Consider the following 22,719-nt stretch of genomic DNA (forward strand, 5'->3'; position numbering starts at 1 on the left):
CCACATATGTACATGCAAGTCAGAGTTGACCGAAAGTGACTAACGTCACTAAATGACTAGATGTGACTGGTGAGTTAAAGTGTTAGTTGCTCAGTTGAGTCTGACTCTTTACGACCCCATGGACTGTTGCCCACCAGGCTCCTCTGTGCATGAGATTCTCCAGGCAAGAACACTGGAGTGGGTAGCCATTCCCTTCTCCAGGGGATCTTCCTGACCCAGGGATCAAACCCAGGTCTCGTGCATTGCAGGCAGATTCTCTACTGTCTGAACCACCAGGAAAGCCCTAAAATATGACTGGTAGGGAGATGAAAAATCATCCTTTCACCTTTTCTGCCAGACCCAAAGTGAGTGCCAAGATGCGGGGAGATAAGAGAAAACCAGAGATGGATAGCTTGCCTTCTAAGAAAAAAAGGTTAAGACAAAGTTACCAGGCTTGTAGTGATGGTAAACCTGCTCATGTCTTTTAGGAAGACAGTCTATTTGACATATCCACATGGATGGTCAATGAGAATCTCAAATTTAATGCATTCAAAATAGAAATCTTAATTTCTCACTGTCCTAGCCTTCTTACTTTCATTACTTCAACAAATATTTATTGAAGGAATACCATGTGCCTGGTACTGTTCTAGTGCTTAGACTATCTGTCAATGAGTATAACAAATATCTCTGCCCTTATGTTGCTTATAATCTAGCAAAGAGAAACAGACAATAAATAATAGGTAAAATTTAAAGTCCTATAGAACAAAAAAGGGTGAGAGGAATTGTGAGTGCTTGTGAGATGGGCTTGGGGACAGTGATGGGGAGAAGTGACTAGAAACTAAGTGGGGAGATCAGGGTGAACCTCATTGTCAAGTTGAAATTGGAGCAAAGAGCTGAAGGTGAGGGAATGAGTCAAGTAGGGATATCCGGGGGAAGAGCACTCCAGGCAAAGGGAATAGCTAGAGCAAAGACCCAAAGTCAGGAGGTACCTAGTGTATCCAGTGAACAGCGGGGTGGCCAGCGTGGCTGGTGCAGCGAGATGATGATGGGGAGAGTGTAAAAGGTGGTGAGAGAGGGAAGGGAGTGGTAGTGGACAAATGATGCAGCGCCTTAGGCTTTGGCTTTTAGTCTAAACGCAACAGGAAGTCCTTGTATAGGGGAACAACCTCTGGCTTACATTTTTGCAGAATTACTCTGGCATCCCTGGAGAGAAGAACACAGAAATGCTAGGGCAGGAACAGGGAGACCTCTTAAGAGTAATTGCAGAAGTCCTGGTGGAGAAAGGATCATGGCTTATATCAGGGCGGCAGCAGTAGAGTTGAGAAATCTTTGGATTCTGGATATATCTTCAAGTTACAACTAGCATGGTTTCCAGATGCTTTAGATGTGAGATGTGACTCCAAGGCTTTTGACCCTGAGTAACTAGATTCTTCCAGTGCTGTTGACCATCGTGGAAGAGACTGCAGGTGGAGCAGGTTTAGGGACGATGAGTCTGTTGTTAGGTTTGTGATACCCAAGTAGAGATATTGAATAGGCCATTGGATGGACAAGTCTGGATTCTGGAAAGAGGTGTAGGTTGGACATAGAAATTTGAGAATTGTCAGCCTGTAGATAATATTAAGCCCCGTGGGGCTGCATGAGGCACCAAGGGAATAGGTAAAGTAAGAGAAGAGGACCAAAGACAAAACCTTGGGCTTGCCACATCTGTTTCCTTTGTTCTCCTTCATCCTCTCAGTTAATGACACTAATGACACTGTCGCCCTAGTTTCTCAAGCCAAAAATCAAGAAGTCATCCTTCATTCCTTTTAAACAAATCTTTTCTCACACCCAGATCTCTCTGCTTCATCTCCTTTACCAGCAACCTAGTTGAAGCCATCATTCTCTTCTAATTCATCTCTCTGCTTTTCTTTTTGTTCCTCTACCACCATTTTTCACCCAGCAGTCAGAATGATCTTTTAAAAAGGCAGTTCAGATTATATCACACCTCTGCTCAAAAACCTCTGATGTTCTGTGCAGCAAGGGAAACAATCAATAGTGAAAAGGCAGCCTACTGAAAAATATTTGCAAACTGTTTATCAGATCAGATCAGATCAGATCAGTCGCTCAGTCATGTCTGACTCTTTGCGACCCCATGAATCACAGCACGCCAGGCCTCCCTGTCCATCACCAACTCCCGGAGTTCACTCAGACTCATGTCCATCGAGTCAGTGATGCCATCCAGCCATCTCATCCTCTGTTGTCCCCTTCTCCTCCTGCCCCCAGTCCCTCCCAGCATCAGAGTCGTTTCCAGTGAGTCAACTCTTTGCATGAGGTGGCCAAAGTACTGGAGTTTCAGCTTTAGCATCATTCCTTCCAAAGAAATCCCAGGGCTGATCTCCTTCAGAATGGACTGGTTGGATCTCCTTGCAGTCCAAGGGACTCTCAAGAGTCTTCTCCAACACCACAGTTCAAAAGCATCAACTCTTTGGCGCTCAGCCTTCTTCACAGTCCAACTCTCACATCCATACATGGCCACAGGAAAAACCATAGCCTTGACTGGATGGACCTTTGTTGGCAAAGTAATGTCTCTGCTTTTGAATATGCTATCTAGGTTGGTCATAACTTTCCTTCCAAGGAGTAAGCGTCTTTTAATGTCATGGCTGCAGTCACCATCTGTAGTGATTTTGGAGCCCCCCAAAATAAAGTCTGACACTGTTTCCACTGTTTCCCCATCTATTTCCCATGAAGTGGTGGGACCAGATGCCATGATCTTCGTTTTCTGAATGTTGAGCTTTAAGCCAACTTTTTCACTCTCCACTTTCACTTTCATCAAGAGGCTTTTGAGTTCCTCTTCACTTTCTGCCATAAGGGTGGTGTCATCTGCATATCTGAGGTTATTGATATTTCTCCCAGCAATCTTGATTCCAGTTTGTGTTTCTTCCAGCCCAGCGTTTCTCATGATATACTCTGCATATAAGTTAAATAAACAGGGTGACAATATGACAATATACAGCCTTGACGAACTCCTTTTCCTATTTGGAACCAGTCTGTTGTTCCATGTCCAGTTCTAACTGTTGCTTCCTGACCTGCATACAAATTTCTCAAGAGGCAGATCAGGCGGTCTGGTATTCCCATCTCTTTCAGAATTTTCCACAGTTTACTGTGATCCACACAGTCAAAGGCTTTGGCATAGTCAATAAAGCAGAAATAGATGTTTTTCTGGAACTCTCTTGCTTTTTCCATGATCCAGTGGATGTTAGCAATTTGATCTCTGGTTCCTCTGCCTTTTCTAAAACCAGCCTGAACATCAGGAAGTTCACGGTTCACATATTGCTGAAGTCTGGCTTGGAGAATTTTGAGCATTACTTTGCTAGTGTGTGAGATGAGTGCAATTGTGCGGTGGTTTGAGCTTTCTTTGGCATTGCCTTTCTTTGGGATTGGAATGAAAACTGACCTTTTCCAGTCCTGTGGCCACTGCTGAGTTTTCCAAATTTGCTGGCATATTGAGTGCAGCACTTTCACAGCATCATCTTTCAGGATTTGGAATAGCTCAACTGGAATTCCATCACCTCCACTAGCTTTGTTCGTAGTGATGCTTTCTAAGGCCCACTTGACTTCACATTCCAGGATGTCTGGCTCTAGGTGAGTGATCACACCATCGTGATTATCTGGGTCGTGAAGATCTTTTTTGTACAGTTCTTTTGTGTATTCTTGCCACCTCTTCTTAATATCTTCTGCTTCTGTTAGGTCCATACCATTTCAGTCCTTTATTGTGCTCATCTTTGCATGAAGTGTTCCTTTGGTATCTCTGATTTTCTTGAAGAGATCCCTAGTCTTTCCCATTCTGTTGTTTTCCTCTATTTCTTTGCATTGATCGCTAAAGAAGGCTTTCTTATCTCTTCTTGCTGTTCTTTGGAACTCTGCATTCAGATGTTTATATCTTTCCTTTTCTCCTTTGCTTTTCGCTTCTCTTCTTTGCACAGCTATTTGTAAGGCCTCCCCAGACAGCCATTTTGCTTTTTTGCATTTCTTTTCTATGGGAATGGTCTTGATCCCTGTCTCCTATACAATGTCACGAACCTCATTCCATAGTTCATCAGGCACTCTATCAGATCTAGTCCCTTAAATCTATTTCTCACTTCCACTGTATAATCATAAGGGATTTGATTTAGGTCATACCTGAATGGTCTAGTGGTTTTCCCTACTTTCTTCAATTTAAGTCTGAATTTGGCAATAAGGAGGTCATGGTCTGAGCCACAGTCAGCTCCTGGTCTTGTTTTTGCTGATTGTATAGAGCTTCTCCATCTTTGGCTGCAAAGAATATAATCAATCTGATTTCGGTATTGACCATCTGGTGATGTCCATGTATAGAGTCTTCTCTTGTGTTGTTGGAAGAGGGTGTTTGTTATGACCAGTGCATTTTCTTGGCAAAACTCTATTAGTCTTTGCCCTGCTTCATTCTGTATTCCAAGACCAAATTTGCCTGTTACTCCAGGTGTTTCTTGACTTCCTACTTTTGCATTCCAGTCCCCTATAATGAAAAGGACATCTTTTTTTGGGTGTTAGTTCTAAAAGGTCTTGTAGGTCTTCATAGAACCATTCAACTTCAGCTTCTTCAGCGTTACTGGTTGGGGCATAGACTTGGATTACTGTGATATTGAATGGTTTGCCTTGGAAACGAACAGAGATCATTCTGTCGTTTTTGAGATTGCATCCAAGTACTGCATTTTGGACTCTCTTTTTGACCATGATGGCCACTCCATTTCTTCTGAGGGATTCCTGCCCGCAGTAGTAGATATAATGGTCATCTGAGTTAAATTCACCCATTCCAGTCCATTTCAGTTCACTGATTCCTAGAATGTTGACATTCACTCTTGCCATTTCTTGTTTGACCACTTCCAATTTGCTTTGATTCATGGACCTGACATTCCAGGTTCCTATGCAATATTGCTTTTTATAGCATCGGACCTTGCTTCTATCACCAGGGGTTAATATTCAGAATACAACTCAACAGAAAACAAGTAATCTGATTAGTAAATGGACAAAGGATTTGAATACACATTTTTTTTTAAATCAATGACCAGCACACATATGAAAAGATGCTTAATATCATTATCAGGGAGAAACAAATCAAAACCACAAAGAGATATCACCTTCTACCTCTTAAGATGATCACTATTAAAAAAAAAAAAAAAGCCGAATTAAAATAGCAAGTTTGATGGAGTTGTGTAGAATTTCAATTCCTTTGCACAGTTGGTAGGAATATAAAATAGTGCAGTTGCTATGGAAAACAGTATGGAGCTTCCTCAAAAAGTTAAAAATAGAATTACCGTATGATTCAACAATCTCACTTAAGGGTATAAATACAAAAGAACTGGAAAAAGGACCTTGAAAATTTGTACACCCATGTTCACTGCAGTGTTATTCACAGTTGCCAAGAAGCTACCTCAATGTTTATTGACAGATGAATGAAGAAAATGTGGTACTTACATCCAGTGAAATGTTATTCAGCCTGAAAAAGGAAGGCAATTACATCTGATAAAGGACTATTATCTAAAATATATTCAAAAACTCTGATAGCTCAGTTGGTAAAGAACCCGCCTGCATTGGAGGAGACCCCGGTTTGATTCCTGGGTTGGGAAGATCTGCTGGAGAAGAGATAGGCTACCCACTCCAGTATTTTGGGGCTTCCTTTGTGGCTCAGCTGGTAAAGAATCCTCCTGCAATGCAGGAGACCTCGGTTTGATCCCTGGGTTGGAAAGATCCCCTGGAGAAAGGAAAGGCTACCCACTCCAGTTTTCTGGCCTGGAGAATTCCACAGACTGTATAGTCCATGGAGTCGTAAAGAGTCAGACAGGACTGAGCAACTTTCACTTTCACTTAAGACTCAACACTAATAAAACAACAACTTCATTTAAAAATGGGCCAGAAACCTCCAGACATCTCACCAACAGATATACAGATGGCAAATAAACATGAAAAGATTCCACATCATATGTCAACAGGGAAATGTAAATTAAAACAAGTTACCGCTACACACCTATCAGAAAGGCCGTACATAGTCCAGAACACTGACAACAGCAAATGCTTGTGAAGAGGTGGAGCAACAGGAACTCTCGTGCATTATTGATGGAAGTGCAAAATGGTACAACCATTTTGGAAGATAGTAATAGATTTTACTACTTTGTCTCTGCTTTCTTTACTTTTGCCTCTCTACTAATGTTGTAAGTGGTTGATCTACTATCTTTTCCATATGTTTGTCTCTGCCATTGAGATTTGTTTCTTTTATCATTTTCTTATTTCTAGTTGTGACCTTTTCTGCTTGGAGAAGTCCCTTTAACGTTTCTTGAAGGGCTGGTTTATTGGTGATAAACTCCTTTAGCTTGTTTGTCTGTCAAAGTCTTTATCACTCCTTCAGATGATAACCTTGCTGGGTATTCTTGGTTGTATTTTTTTTCAGCACTTTGAATATATCATGTCATTCCCTACTGGCCTGCTAAGTTTCTGCTGAAAAGTCAGCTGATAGTCTTATGGGAGTTTCCTTGTATATAATTAGTTGTTTCTCCTTTTGATGCTTTTATGAATCTCTTTATATTTAATTTTTGGCATTTTAAATATAATGTTTCTCGGTGTGCACCTCTTTGAGTTCACCTTGTTTGAGACTGTCTGTGCTTCCTGGACTGGATATCTATTTTTTTCCACTAGTTAGGGAAGTTCTCAGTTACTATTTCTTCAAATAAGTTCTCTTTTTTGTCTTTCTTCTCCTTCTGGGACACTATACTGTAAATGTTAGTATGATTGATGTTGTCCCAGAGGTCATTTAAACTGTCCTCACTTGTCTTTCCTGTTCAGCTTGGGTGATTTTTCTCTACTCTGTCTTCCAGATCACTGATCTAGTATTCTATATCATCTAATCTACTGTTGATTCCCTCTAGTGTATTTTTTTTTTTGTCATCATCTTTTTTTAAAAAACATTTTATTTATTTTTAATGGAAGGATAATTGCTCTACAATATTGTGTTGGTTTCTGCCATACATCGGTATGAATCAGCCATAGGTATACACATGTGCCCTCCCCCTTGAACCTCTCTCCACTTCCCACACAATCCCACCCCTCTAGGTTGTCACAGAGCTCCGATTGAACTGCCTGGGTCATATAGCAAATTCCCACTGCCTTTCTATTTTACATATGGTAGTATATGTGTTTCCATGCTGCTCTGCCCATTTTCCACCCTCTCCTTCCTCGCCCACCACGTCTACCTGTCTGTTCTCTACGTCTGCATCTCCATTGCTGCCCTGCCAATAGGTTCATTAGCACCATTTTTTTGGACTCCATATATATGTGTTAGTTTATGATATTTATTTTTCTCTTTATAACTTTCTTCACTCTGTATAATAGGCTCTAGATTCATCTACATCATTAGAACTGACTCAAATGTGTTCCTTTTTTATGGCTGAGTAATATTCCATTGTATATATACAATTTTAAAAGTTTAAAAATAATATTCCATTGTATATAATACTGTTGATTCCCTCTAGTGTATTTTTCATTTTATTTATTGTATTCTTCAGCCCTAATTGGTCCTTTTTTATATTTTCTAACTCTTTGTTGAAGTTTTCACCGTGTTCATCCATTCTTCAGTGAACATCTTTATGATCCTTACCTTTAACTCTTTATCAGGTAGATTACTTATCTCCATTTCATTTAGGTCTTCTTCTGAGGTTTTGTCTTAGTCTTTCGTGTGGAGCACATTCCTCTGTCTCCTCATTTTGCCTGATTTTCTGTGTTGATTTCTTTGTATAAAGTAAGTCTGTATGTCTCCCAATCTTAGAGAAGTCCTATGGGCTCAGCAGCATGCTCCCCTCTGGCTACCTAAACCAGACACTTGATGGGTGTTCCCTATGTGGGCTGCTTGTTCCTTTCAGTTGTGGCAGGGCCAACTGCTTGGGCACACTGGTGCTGATGCTCAGCATTGTTTGACCACTGGTGGGTGAGGCAGGCCTCCAGCTCTAACAGACTCAAGGGAAGATTCCAAAATGGAGCCCATCTCAGCATGATAGAGTGAAATCACAAAAATAGCTACAACTAGCATCTCAGTCCCCTAGAGGAGTCCCCGCTGCCTCCTGCCTCTCCAGGAGGCTCTCTAAGATCAGCAGGTGTGTCTGATTCAGATGCCTTTCAAACTGTTGCCTCTGTACTGGGACTTGAAGTGAGTGTATTTTTGCATGCACCCTTAGGAGCAGAGTCTTGACTTCCTACAACTCTTTGATGCTCCTGTACATAAGCCCCACTGGTTTTCAAGCCAGACTTTTTGGAGGTTTGTCTTCCTAATGCGGGACCCTGGGCTGGGGATCCTGGTGTTGGTCTTGGACTCCTTGCTCCCCAGGGGTAACTGCCACAATGCTGATAGTCTTCCTGCTAGTGAGTCATTACTCCAGGGATGTGGGTTCTCACTAGAGCATCTGTGCGTCTTCCATACCCATTTTATTGTGGTTCCTTCTTTATATCTTTAGTTGTGGAAAATATTTTCTGCTCTTCTTCAGGTTGTTTTCCAAGATAGTTGTTCTGTAAGTTGTTTTGCCTATGTGAGGTTGAGAGCTCAGGATCTTTCTACTCTACCTTAAAAAAATTTTTTTTTTTAATTTATTTGACTGCATCAGGTCTTAGTTGGTGGGATCTTTGTTATGTCATGTGAGATATTTCACTGTGGTGCATAGAGTCTCTAGTTACGATGTGTGGGCTTCAGTAGTTATGGCACTCAGGTTTAGTTGCTCTGCGGCCTGTGGGATCTTAGTTCCCCAACCAGGGATTGAACTCTTGTCCCCTGCATTGCAAGGTGAATTCTTAACCACTGGATCACCAGGGAAGTCCCTCTACTCTAGCATTTTGATTCAGACTCTTATTGTCACCTTTGTGGTACAGAAGAGTACAGTTAGAATAGTAGGCCCTTAACATCAGTAACCTCAAATATGCAGATGACACCACCCTTATGGCAGAACGTGAAGAGGAACTAAAAAGCCTCTTGATGAAAATGAAAGAGGAGAGTGAAAAAGTTGGCTTAAAGCTCAACATTCAGAAAATGAAGATCATGGCATCTGGTCCCATCACTTCATGGGAAATAGATGGGGAAACAGTGGAAACAATGTCAGACTTTATTTTTCTGGGCTCCAAAATCACTGCAGATGGTGACTGCAGCCATGAAATTAAAAGATGCTTACTCCTTGGAAGAAAAGTTATGACCAACCTAGATAGCATATTGAAAAGCAGAGACATTACTTTGCCAACAAAGGTCCATCTAGTCAAGGCTATGGTTTTTCCAGTGGTCATGTATGGATGTGAGAGTTGGACTGTGAAGAAAGCTGAGCGCCAAAGAGTTGATGCTTTTGAACTGTGGTGTTGGAGAAGACTCTTGAGAGTCCCTTGGACTGCAAGGAGATCCAACCAGTCCATTCTAAAGGAGATCAGTCCTGGGTGTTCTTTGGAAGGAATGATGCTAAAGCTGAAACTCCAGTACTTTGGCCACCTCATGTGAAGAGTTGACTCATTGGAAAAGACTCTGATGCTGGGAGGGATTGGGGGCAGGAGGAGAAGGGGATGACAGAGGATGAGATGGCTGGATGGCATCACTGACTCGATGGACATGAGTCTGAGTGAACTCCAGGAGATGGTGATGGACAGGGAGGCCTGGCGTGCTGCGATTCATGGGGTCGCAAAGAGTCAGACACGACTGAGTGACTGAACTGAACTGAATAATGTTTTGACATGAATGACCTTCATAACTTAAAGATCACTTGAGTATCTTTCATATTCATTCTGTCAGAAATCTTAACCTCTCTATGCCTTACTTCTCACATCTGTAAAATGGGTGAAATAGCAATACCCGCATCATAAAGTTGTTGTAAAGACTAAATGTTAATATGCGTAAAGGTCATAGAACAGAGCTGGTTTGCAGGGAAGAACCAATTCTGACTCCTTGTCGAAACTGTTTCTTTGATTTGCTTTTTGTTGCTTTTGTTATTATAACATACATACTGACCTGCCTCAAAGGACCCTGTCCCTCTTTCTGACTGTTAAACTAAAGTGCCAGGCTTCCCAGTGGTTAAGAATCCCAAAGCAAAGGACACTGGTTTGATCCCTGATCCAGGAAGATCCCACATGCCCTGGAGCAACTAAGCCTGTGCACCACTACTGAGCCAGCACTCACTCTAGAGCCCATGAACCACAGCTCCTGAGCCCACATTCCATAACTGCTGAAGTCCAGGTGCCTGTAGCCCGTGCTCCACAACAAGAGAAGCCACTGCAATGAAAAGCCTGGGCGCTGCAACAAAGAGTAGCCCCTGCCCACTGCAACTAGCAAAGGCACATGCGCAGCACAGCCAAAAAATAAAAATAAATACATGAATAAAATCTCAAACTTAAAAAAACCCCAAAAAACCCAAAGTGCCTTTGTTCAGCTCTGACCCTGTCAGATAATCTGACCCTGTCCACAGAAATTAACATATCCCTTTCACTGGCTGGCCCATTCCTAGAGATACTTTGCAAGACTGATGGCCCTTTTTAAAAACTTTACTTCCTCACTGCCTGTCCCTCTTTATTGTGCCTTTTGACTTTAGTTCCTCACCACTTCTCTGGTTCTGTAAGAGAACCTGGCATCCAGACCCCAGCAAGATGGTTATTTTGAGACAGTCTGCCATCTTCTCTGTCTGCCAGCTTTTCAAATAAAGTTGTCTTCCTTGCCTCAACAATGTGGCAGAGGGAGCAGAGGGAGCAGAGGGAGCTTGGACTCAGTAACACTGGCATATAGTAAACATTCAAATATAGAGCTGTTATCATTATTACTGTTATTATTAATTGTTATATTCATGCTCTTTATAGCTGTTTACCTGTCAGTCAGACACATTTCCTTTATATATATTCCTTTCCAGTGTGTATTCCTTTTACCTTCCTTGTTAGTCTCCTCTGTAATTCAAGAGCCTTCTCTGATTTCAAACTACTTAATGAAAGAGAGTTTATATAAGCAGAGATGGCTTTGGTGTTTTTGAGAGTAGAATCCTGAGAATAAACTTACTTTTTCTTCCATGTTTCAGGTGGTATGCAAGATTATAATTATGTATGGGCCAATTGTTTTGAGATCACGTTAGAACTATCCTGTTGCAAGTACCCACCTGCTTCACAACTTCGACAAGAGTGGGAGAACAATCGTGAGTCTTTGATCACATTGATTGAAAAGGTAAAAGCAGCTATATGGAAGGGTGGGTATGGAAATAATTGATTAAATAGGGGGGAAATTTGTGTATATGAATAAGTCTATGCTAGATACCCTTTGTCTTTTTTTATTATTTAAGATGATAGATAATCTTTAGAAAGTATTAGAATCTATCAGAACATACTCTCAGCCTCCATTACCCTTCCCCTGAGCTCTTTTCTTCTGGAGAGCTTCCTTTGTCTATCTTACAACACTTCTACAACTTGAAGTAATTAGGAATTAAATAAATAATTAGCAAAAGTTGTATCATCAGATTCTTCCAACGCCATGCGATCATATTTGCTAGAGAACCTGTACCACCATATGAACCACAACGTAAGTTTAACTTACGTACCAGGCAGGCTAATATATTATTACATATACCAGAAATCGAGGGCTCCCAGGTGGCGCTAAAGAACCCCCTGCCAATGCAGGAGACCTAAGAGACACAGGTGCCATCCCTGGGTTGGGAAGGTCCTGGAGGAAAGCATGGAAACCTGCTCTAGTAGTCTTGCCTGGAGCATCCCGTGGACAGAGGAGCCTGACGTAATACAGTCCATAGGTTTTCAAAGAGTCAGACACGACTTAAGTGACTTAGCACGCACGCACACATCCCAGATATTATCAATTGTATCTTGTTGAGAAAAGCAGAAGTCTAGCTTTGAGAAGAGGGAATTTCAAAAGTACTTTACCAGCCTAGGTTTCAGATGACTTAAGTTTCAGGATTTAATCTTTTTGGTCTGTATTTTATTTTAACTTGGAGGGATTGAAAAATGTTTCAGAGGGCTAGAGGAATAACTTTATTTTTGAGAAATTCTAGCATCAATGCAGAGAGGCTATTCTCTCTTGCCTTCCAAATTGACTTTCTCTGAGCAGTCTATGTTGATTCTTGTTTTTCTAGGTCCACATTGGCGTTGAAGGATTTGTTACAGATTCAGTAACAGGAGCTGGCTTAGAGAATGCAACTATCTCAGTGGCTGGTATTAATCATAATATCACAACAGGAAGATTTGGTGATTTCCACAGATTACTTGTTCCTGGAACTTATAACATAACAGCAGTTTTAACTGGGTATGAATTTTATCTTTCAATTTGTTAATATGGTGTATCACATTGATTGGTTTGTGTGTATTGAAGAATCCTTGCATCCCTGGGATAAACCCCACTTGATCATGGTATATGATCCTTTTAATGTGTTGGTGGATTCTCTTTGCTACAATTTTGTTGAGGATTTTTGCATTGATGTTCATCAGTGACATTGGCCTATAATTTTCTTTTTTGTGTGATATCTTTTTCTGCTTTTGGTGTCAGGATGATGGTTGTAAAATGAGTGTGGGAGTGGTTCTCCCTGTGCAATTTTTTGAAAGTTTGAGCAGGATGGATGTTAGCTCTTCTCTAAACATAACTAGATAAGAATTTAAACTAGACTCTTAAAATGTCAAGCTTCTGTTTATATCTAGACAGAAATACGTTTGGGGAGATCTTACTATATCTGGCTTTTGTTTTTCCTTGTTTTCCGATTTTTTTCCCCCTTTTGTAATGAGAAAATACTACAGTAGAGTCTTTTGTCACATTAACTATACAACTGGATAGGAAGCATAGTTGTAAAATTGGGAGGAAGGAGTTTTAAAAGCTCAAGGCTAATTGAAAACCAGGGTAGAAAAAACTCAGGACTCTACAAAAGACACTTTTGAAGAGCTGTCTTACCATCAGGTTTCTAATACACAAAATGAGTGGTTACCTACGCCCTCTGGAAGCCTTTCTGTAAGCTCATTTTGCTAAGGATTTACCTGTAGCAAATAAATTATCTTCAATTTTGAACTTTCCTATTTGGTAAAGTAGTTGGAATGTCAGTTTGATAAGGTGCTATGAAGAATTGGATCATTTATCCCTACTTTGAGTATTGTAGGAATGGTTACAAATGGATCAACAACCTCCATTTTTCATTGTATTCTCTTCTTTGAATATAACTTTTTATAAGCATTCTAATGTGTGGAACCTGAAAGGATGGTAAGAGAAATAGTTCTTTAAAGACTTAATCTGAGATGCTTTATGAAATAATATCCTAAAAGTCTTGAATTTGCACATTTCTCTTTATTTGATTTCATTTTTGAGAGACAGTGCAAGAGTATGAAAAGGCTGTTGTGCTTTTATAATGTTAAAGCATTGTCTGTTTCAGTTTAACTCCAAGCCCATCTACTTTTTCGAATTTTTCTTTTCAGATATATGCCACTGACTGTTAATAATATCATAGTGAAAGAAGGACCAGCCACAAAGGTGAATTTTCCCCTACGACCGACTGTGGCTTCAGTAATCCCTGACACAACTGAGGCTGTAGTAACGGCTAGCACAGTTGCTACACCTAATAGTCCTCCTGGAACACAGTCTACCCACCAGCCAATTCAACCACAGGACTTTCACCACCACCATTTCCCTGACATGGAAATCTTCTTGAGAAGGTTTGCCAATGAGTATCCTAACATCACCCGACTTTATTCATTGGGAAAATCGGTAGAGTCAAGAGAACTTTATGTAATGGAGATATCTGATAACCCAGGTGTCCATGAACCAGGTAATTGGTGTAGTGTCACACATAATTTCAGTACTGCTTCTCAGAGCTGTGGGCTATATTTCTTTGCTTCATCTAGAAAGGTCACCTGTAGTATTTATAACTGGATTAAAGAAAATGGAACCAATCTTCTGCTAGGAAAAAAAAAAGCATTTGATAATCCATATTATGCACCATGGGCTTCCCTGGTGGCTCAGATGGTAAAGAATCTGCCTGCAATGTGGGAAACCGAGACCTGGGTTCGATCCCTGGATTGGGAAGATCACTTAGAGAAGGGAATGGCTACGCAGTCCAGTATTCTTGCTTGGAGAATTCCATGGACAGAGGAGCCTGGCAGCCTACAGTCCATGGGGTCACAGAGGGTCGGACACAAATGAGCGACTTATGTATTATGCAGCATATTTAGCATACTACACACACAGATTAGATTATTCCTGCTAGAAGTATTTTTATTTTTGTAGCATATGATATATGTATGTATATATATATATATATATATATATATATATATATATATATATGCTGTTTAGTCACTAAGTTGTGTCTGACTCTTGCGACCCCTTGGACTGCAGCCTACCAGGCTCCTCTGTCCATGGGATTTCCCAAACAAGAATACTAGAGTGGGTTGCCATTTCCTTCTCCAGGAGATCTTCCTGACCCAGGAATCAAACCTGAGTCTCCTGCATTGGCCGGCAGATTCCTTATCACTGAGCCACCAGAGAAGCCCTTCTATGTATATATACATATTCATATATATATATATATATATAATATATGTTTACTTTGAGCTTGCTACCTGACATGTAGTAGTAACAAAGCTGCTTTATAAGATGCTTTTTCCTGTTTCTTTTGTCAAAATATAGCTTACATTTTTGGTTCAAGGTCTTTGTGTATTGGGTGAAAAGTGAGCAAGTCTAGGATGAATGAAGAGGAAAAAAGGTCTTCCATGTAATTCTGTTTTCAGGTGAACCAGAATTTAAGTACATTGGAAATATGCATGGAAATGAAGTGGTTGGAAGAGAACTGCTACTGAACCTCATCGAATACCTTTGTAAGAACTTTGGTACAGATCCTGAAGTAACAGATTTGGTTCTTAACACTAGAATTCACCTTATGCCATCCATGAATCCTGATGGGTATGAAAAGGCCCAGGAAGGTAAAGAATAGTTGTCTATTAACGCTTAATCATTTTGATTATCATTCAGTTCAGTTGCTAAGTCATGCCTGACTCTGCGACCCTATGGACTGCAACATGCCAGGCTTTCCTGTCCTTCACCATCTCCTAGAGTTTGCTCACTCATGTCCATTGTTTATCATATGGCATAATTATTTGAGCATAGAAAATAATTTGAACTGGTTGTTTCCCTAAAATTTCTTCTTGTTTTAGTCTTATAATTTATCATTGGTTTTAGCTTTTGTATTCTTTTAAGATAGGCTAGTTTATTCACCAATTATGCCATCAAGTGTATATTTAATGAAGTCTCCACTTTGGTAATGGTTCTTGTTTACTAAAATAATGTAAGATTTTAATAAATTGCTCCATGTTAACATTAATTTTTGTTAAATTATTTTGTTGGGAACCTTATCTAATAAGTGAAAACTCAAAGCAAACTTTTTGACTCCCAGTTCTACTCTGCATGTATATGTAGTCTAAACCTGCTGAGTTACTGATTTCCCATTCCTCTACCTTCCCTGGGCTAGCCGTCTCTGCTGGGGCATCACAGTAAGGGCAAGGAGAGCAGTTTTATTACACGGGCCACCTTATGTAGAACACTGCAGAGTGAGAATCCATCTTTTCCTAACCTGTGGTTCCTTCCAGACAGTGATACCAGTGAATAGAATAGATCCCACAATATGAATATGCGGCCACATGGTTTGTTACTGTCACTGATTGAACACTGAGAGACTGGATTAGTGAATGACTGAGCCTGGTGGGCTGTAGTCCATGGGGTCGCTAGGAGTCGGACACAACTGAAGCGACTTAGCAGTAGCAGCAGCAGCTACTGCTACTGCTGCTAAGTCACTTCAGTCGTGTCTGACTCTGTGCGACCCCATAGACGTCTGGTAGCCCACCAGGCTCCCCCGTCCCTGGGATTCTCCAGGCAAGAACACTGGAGTGGGTTGCCATTTCCTTCTCCAGTGCATGAAAGTGAAAAGTGAAAGTAAAGTCGCTCAGTCGTGTCCGACTCTCAGCGACCCCATGGACTGCAGCCTACCAGGCTCCTCCATCCATGGGATTTTCCAGGCAAGAGTACTGGAGTGGGGTGCCATTGCCTTCTCCAGCAGCAGCAGTGACCTATATATCAGTACAATAAAATCCCCCTCATATCAGTCCTGCCCACTTAATACTCTGATCACATTGTTGTATGTGGATTATTGACAATTGAGCAATATTTTCATATAATTTGTATGATTGGGCTTTTTCTCCCCTCAAAGTATGATGAAAGGCAGAAATGAAAGGATAATGGTTTTACCTTCCTATTCAAAAGACCTGGAAGAGATACATTTTTTTTTAAACATAAAAACAGTGTTTTAATCATGTTACCTAACTGAACTTGGGTCCACTCACCTGCCGCACAGCAAAGCCAGTTTACTAATACCAGGTTGCCATGAAGTAAAGTATAGGACTTATTTTATTTGCAGACATCAAACAAGGATTATGGGTAGCTTATGCTCAACAGACCCAAATTCCTCTATGGCTTTCAGGGAAGGGTTTTTAAAGGCAACATTTGGGGTGATGGTGCCCGGTGCATGACTTTCTTCAGGTTGGTGGTGATGTAACAGGATGATGTTTCAGGAATCTTAATTATCAGCTGTCTTAGTTGAAGGTTGACCAGTTGGTTTCAACCAGTCTGGGGTCTACATGCTTGTGCTCAGCAGAGTCATCTTCCCCTACTAAGTAGGGGCCTTAGTTCCTGCTGAACAATTGAAGGAGATGTGTCAGATTATATGTATCCTGGAGGAGGAACTAGGACAGTTTTATCCTGAACTGTTGTCATTACTTTTTGGGCTTAACTTCTTTTCCTTTGTTTCTGAATTTCCTCGCTTCCCTAATTAGTCATTGCTTGTGGATCTCAGAGAAGACCTCAGAAATGAAAGTCTTTTCTCTGCAGACAAGAATTGGGGCATGCAGAGGAGCTTTCGTACCTGGGAAGGCCTCACAGGGTCCTGCTCAGTTTCAGCTGTAGTGTGATAGATCATAGTGAAGCCTAATGTGTTCACACTTAGCTTTGAGTTAAGATAGCTGAAGTCATTTGTGCTGGATTAAAATGTAAGTGAAATATAGCTTACATTTGAATCTTTTATCATACAGGAGATCTAGTAAGTGTAATCGGCAGAAACAACAGCAACAACTTTGACCTGAACCGGAATTTCCCAGACCAGTTCGTTCAGATCACAGAGCCCACCCAACCAGAAACTATTGCTGTGATGAGCTGGATGAAGACCTATCCATTTGTGCTATCAGCAAACCTGCATGGAGGTAACAGCAGTTTGATATTCCACTAATTAATTCTTGTTGAGAGCATTTGAAAATCCTGGTGGAATTTTATGTGTTTATTGTCTTAGGCTCTATTAAAGTGGGTATCCTGTTATTGCTTTTATGGCAGACAACAACAAAGGTCTTTTCTCATTACTTTTTAAGCCAGTTTCCTGGCTGTTTTCCCGTCCTGCCCCCTGCCCTGTCCCCATATTCCTCTGTACTCCCTCTTTCCATCACCCCCCCTTTCCTCTTTCTGTCTCTCACTCTCTCCCCACTTCCCTTTTCCTCCTCCCTTCCTCCATTTCTCTCTCACCTAGTTCTTCAAGTGGTTTATGTTTATTCCTCACAACTGTTTTATATTTATCCCTCACACATGTTTTATATTTATCCCTTTTCCTGGGAATTTGGTAACATGTTCTTTGTCATTCATAAAAATTAAACACTAACAGATCCAAATGTTAGTTCTATTTCTCCCTAAAGTTTAATAAGCCCTTTTATGTAGGTTTAGATTTTGACATTCTGTCTTTCATCTGCTGTGTATTTAACTGCAACACAGGGACCTCATTCTTATGTAGTACCTGAGTTTATACACTTCCATATAATTCAGCCAGAATTTATCAGTTGAATAGGATGAGAGGTCAAGATTAAAAATCATTACAGTGTCCAACTATGGTTGTGTAAATAAGTGTCAATACCCAAGAGACCCGAAAACTTATGTCTACATGTAAACTTATATGTGGATGTTCATAATAGCAGTACTCATAATCACCAAAATATAAATAACCCAAATGTTGACTTACTGATGATTAAATGAAATATGCTATACAATTGAATGTTATTTGGCAATGAAAAGGAAAAGAGTACTGATGCATGCTACAACATAAATGAGCCTTGAAAACATTCTAAGTGATAGAATTCAATCATAAGAAACCATATATTATATGATTACATTTTAATGAAATACTCAGAAATAGGCAAGCCCATAGAGACAGAAAATAGATTAGAGGTGGGAGAGAAGGGGTCACTGCTAATGGGTATGGATTTTGTTTTTGTTTTTGTTAAGTAATGAAATGGTCTGTAACTAGATAGTAGGGATGGTTGTACAACCCTGTGAATATATGGAACAACATTGAATTTTATACTTTAAATGGATGGATTGTACAGTATGTGAATTATATCTCAGTAAATTAAAAAAAAAAAGAATGAAAGTATTAACACCCGGGGCAATACATAAGAAATTTACTGTCAATATTTGTTAGACCATACAAGATTTGAGATTTGATGGCGTTGAGATTTGATGGCGTATAGATTAACCTGCCTTTTTAGAAATGACAGTATATGTTTAAGGATATTTGTATTTAAGAAGTAAATCAAGATTCCCCCAAAATGGCTTTGAAAGTTTGCCAACAGTAGGATAAAAGTCTTTTATAACTGGACAAATATATTTGTCCAGAATTGTCATGGACAATTCTCAAAGACCCAAATAGGAATTATGAAGTTACAGCCTGGTTAGCATTTTTTTTTTCTTTTTGCCTTTTTATTACTTTATTGATTGCATACCATGTGTGACAGAAAATATTTTTGTTTTGAGCTTTTAAAAATATTCTCAGAATACATCAAATGTCATGTTGACTAAATCTGAAAACATAATTCTAGTTACATTCCAGTGAGAATAATTTACATATGTACACATGTGGTATCAAGACCTTGGCATGGTGGGGGATAGATCTTTAATCATGTAGATATGTTTCTTTCCATGACATATTTCATTTTCTCATCTTTAAAATCTTTAAATGAGTTTTGAAATCTTGGCAAAGAAATTTAACAGAGGAATTCCTTGCTGCCAACTTAACAATTTACAAGGATTTTGAAAGAATTTAGAGAAAAGTAAGATTTACTTTTGTAAATTTTATGTTAATTTTTATTTAGGTGAAATTCATATCACATTAGCCATGTTAAAGTAAATAATTCAGTGACATTTAGTGCATTCACAATGTTGTGTCATAACCATCTCTATTTTGTTAGAAAACATTTTCATCTCCCCAAAAGGAAACCCCTTACCCATGAAGCAGTTGTTCCTATCCCCAAGCCCCGCAAGCCCTCGGTAACCAGCAATCCACATTCTGTCTCTATGGACTTACCTGTTTTGGATATTTCACAGGAATGAAATCATACAATGTACGACCCTTTGTGTCTGTCTCTATCCACTTGGCATAATGTTTTCAAAGATCATTCTCGTTGTAGCATGTATTCGTACTTTATTTCTTTTTATGACTGAATACTACTCCATTGTAGGTATATACCATAATTTGTTTATCTGTGTATCTGTGGATGGATATTTGGGTTGTTTTTATTTCTCACTGTTACCAATAATACTACTGTGCACATTGGCATACAATATCTGAGTCCCTGTTTTCAATTCTTTGAGGTTAACCTGTGTTTGGCTTTTTGATGGAAATGCCAACATGTTTAGCTTCTTGATGAACTTCCAAACTGCTCCACAGTAGCAATACCATTTTACGTTCCCATCAGCAATATATGAGGGTTCTGGTTTTTCCACATCCTTACTTACCTTGTTAATTTGTGGTTTTTTGATTGTGCCATTTTAGTGGCTGAGAGGTGATATCTTACTGAAATTGAGGTTTGTGCTTCCCTGATGACTAATGATACTGAGCATGTTCTTGTGTGCTTCTTGGTCATTTGAATATCTTATTTGGAGAAATTCCAGTTCAAGTCTTTCACCCATTTTTAATTGGGTTTTTCATCTTTTTGTTGAGTTGCAGGATTTCTTGACATAGTCTGGGCTCTAGGCCCTTATCAAATTGCTTATTTGCACATATTTTCTCCCATTCTATAGGCTATATTTTAACTTTCTTAATGACCTCTGATGCACCCTTTTTTTAATATTGATGAAGTCAAATTTATCTTTTTGTAAATTTTGTAAAAAGCTCATGCTTTTTGTGTTGATACTAATTTTTTAAAAATAAACTTTTATAGGAATATCCTAAGTCTTTTATGACATTTTTTTTTGGCCTTAGAAAATTAACCATTTGAAAGGCAATATTAAGTAGAAGTTGACTTTTTTCAGTTGTAATTTTTAAACCCGAGTCATCAATTCAGGGTGAAATTTAGAGAATTTTTTGGAGTAATTTGTCTAAAAACAGGTGTTGAAGTACACTTACCTTATTAGAACTGTTTTGAGAAATAAAATGAGTGTTTATACTTGTTTCTTAAAGAAAAATTTTTAAAACAGATGAATGTTTGCTGGTATTTGTTACCACAGGATTACTTCATCTGGATTCAAGTTGAGTATGTTCCTTCACTTCTGCATGCAGGAAGTGGCATGACAAAAAGGCAAAATGAATAGCCTAATGAAGGCAGAATAAATGGACACATGGACAAATGAAATTCATGTGAATAATAGGAAGATAAGGGGTTTGATTCTTTGGTGGGGGAGTAGGCTCAGGCCTCCTGCCAGAGAAGCATCCTAATTGCTTCATTTCCTATGGGTACCATGAAGGAAGTTGACATCCTTTCTGTGTGTTTTAAAACACACTCTCTGTACTTTAGGTCATGAAAAAACCATATGATATAACTCCAGTTGACAAATTTATAACATGAACATAAAAGAAATTTTTAGCATTTGTTTCTGGGTGAAGGTCGGGACTAGTTCTCCTATCCATAAGTTGTTTGCTGCTGCTGCTGCTACTAAGTCACTTCAGTTGTGTCCGACTCTGTGCGACCCCATAGATGGCAGCCACCAGGCTCCCCCGCCCCTGGGATTCTCCAGGCAAGAACACTGGAGTGGGTTGCCATTTCCTTTTCCAACGCATGAAAGTTAAAAGTGAAAGTGAAGTCGCTCAGTCGTGTCGGACTCTTAGCAATCCCATGGACTGCAGCCCACCAGGCTCCTCTGTCCATGGGATTCTCCAGGCAAGAGTACAGGAGTGGGGTGCCATTGCCTTCTCCAAACATAAGTTGTTTAGCATCTCTAATTTAGACTCCACATCTACAAAGTGAAGAGGGTGGGTTAATTGGACTTCAAGAGTTCTTTCTTATTTTAAAATTCTTTGAGCTTATAAATGTCTGAATTTACCAAAAAAAAATCAAGTTTTGCTCACATTTTCTGATCCTTAGTATTACAAAAGTGAAATTGTTTAATTAAGCCTGTATACTTCCGATTTCAGTTCTAATGTGTAAATTATGCCTGTGAGTTCAGGTAAACTCCCAAGACCTTTCCAGTTAATGCAGCCTTTAAGTGTCATGCACAGCTGTTTAATATTAATATTTTATTTATCTACTTTGATTTTCTCCCAAGGAAGTTAACAACTTTTTCATTTCTGTTAAGGAAATTAGTCTTGGAAAATTGCATTGGTGTCCTGTCCCTGGCAGTATTGTGAAAAGCTTACTTTCTGTTAATGCTCCATCTTGCAAGAAATAACACAATACATTTTCCTCATTTCCCTTATAGGTACTTTGGTGGTTAACTACCCTTTTGATGATGATGAACAAGGCATTGCCACATATAGTAAATCACCAGATGATGCTGTGTTTCAACAAATAGCACTTTCTTATTCCAAGGTAGGCTTGTGCCCAAACATGAAATGTTATAAAAATTAATTTTTCGTTAAAAGATGCATTAAGACAAAGCCCTACAAGTCTCAGGTCAAGTGCTTTCTTCTCTGTTAAGCCTTCCTTTTTTCCTTGCAGACCACTTTACTTCTTTTTCTTCTTTGTTTCCCACCTCACTTTTAAATGTGCTGCATGTGGTCTACAGCCATACCACCCTGAACGCTCCCAGTCTCGTCTAAATGTACTTAGCGTGTTTCCCCATTAGCCTTTAAGCTCACGTAATGTCTTTTCATCTATAGCTTTTAGCACAGTACCTGGAATGTAATAAACTAATAAACTGCTAGTTTATTTCATTTGACAAATACTTAACTATAAATCTCATAAAGTAGTCTGTGGTGGAGTGGGGTTGACAAGTTACAGCTCTAGGACAAAATCCAACCTACCACCTGTTCTTACAAATAAAGTTTTATTGACACACAGCCACATCCATTCTTTAAAATATTGTCTGTTGCTGCTTTCTCAGTCAACATTTGAACATAAGTCAGTGTAATTTACCACGTTCACAGACTAAAGAAGACAAACACTACAGTCATCTCAATAGATGCAGAGGGCAGAATCAAGTCATTGCAACAGAACCTTCTGAGTCTGTAAAGCCTAAAATTTTTACTATCTGGCTCTTTACAGGAAAAAAATTGCCAACCTATAGTCTAAGGTATTTAAGCACCCAGTAGTAACATACTACAGGGAGCAGGTAGAAATTTCTGTATTTTGTAAACTTCCTATAATGAATATACGTTACTTTCATAATCAGAAATGTTGTATGAAATTTTATTTTAAAAATTGTTATTGAAAACATGTTAAAAGTTGAGGCTTGGGAACTAGGCTTGTTAGTTT

General features: G+C 39.5%; 1 protein-coding gene across 1 annotated transcript in view; it reads left to right on the forward strand.

Moving 5' to 3' along the window:
* The window catches only part of CPD (carboxypeptidase D), a 72,057-nt gene that overhangs the window by 23,792 nt on the left and 25,546 nt on the right, over positions 1–22,719 (forward strand). The window contains exons 3-8 of the mRNA XM_061390587.1: positions 11,046–11,188; positions 12,105–12,274; positions 13,426–13,775; positions 14,737–14,928; positions 17,086–17,253; positions 21,725–21,834. Of these exons, the coding sequence (XP_061246571.1) occupies positions 11,046–11,188; positions 12,105–12,274; positions 13,426–13,775; positions 14,737–14,928; positions 17,086–17,253; positions 21,725–21,834 (1,133 nt within the window). The remainder of the gene's footprint in view (positions 1–11,045; positions 11,189–12,104; positions 12,275–13,425; positions 13,776–14,736; positions 14,929–17,085; positions 17,254–21,724; positions 21,835–22,719) is intronic.

Source organism: Bos javanicus, chromosome 19 (genome assembly GCF_032452875.1).
Source record: "Bos javanicus breed banteng chromosome 19, ARS-OSU_banteng_1.0, whole genome shotgun sequence".
Taxonomy (NCBI): domain Eukaryota; kingdom Metazoa; phylum Chordata; class Mammalia; order Artiodactyla; family Bovidae; genus Bos; species Bos javanicus.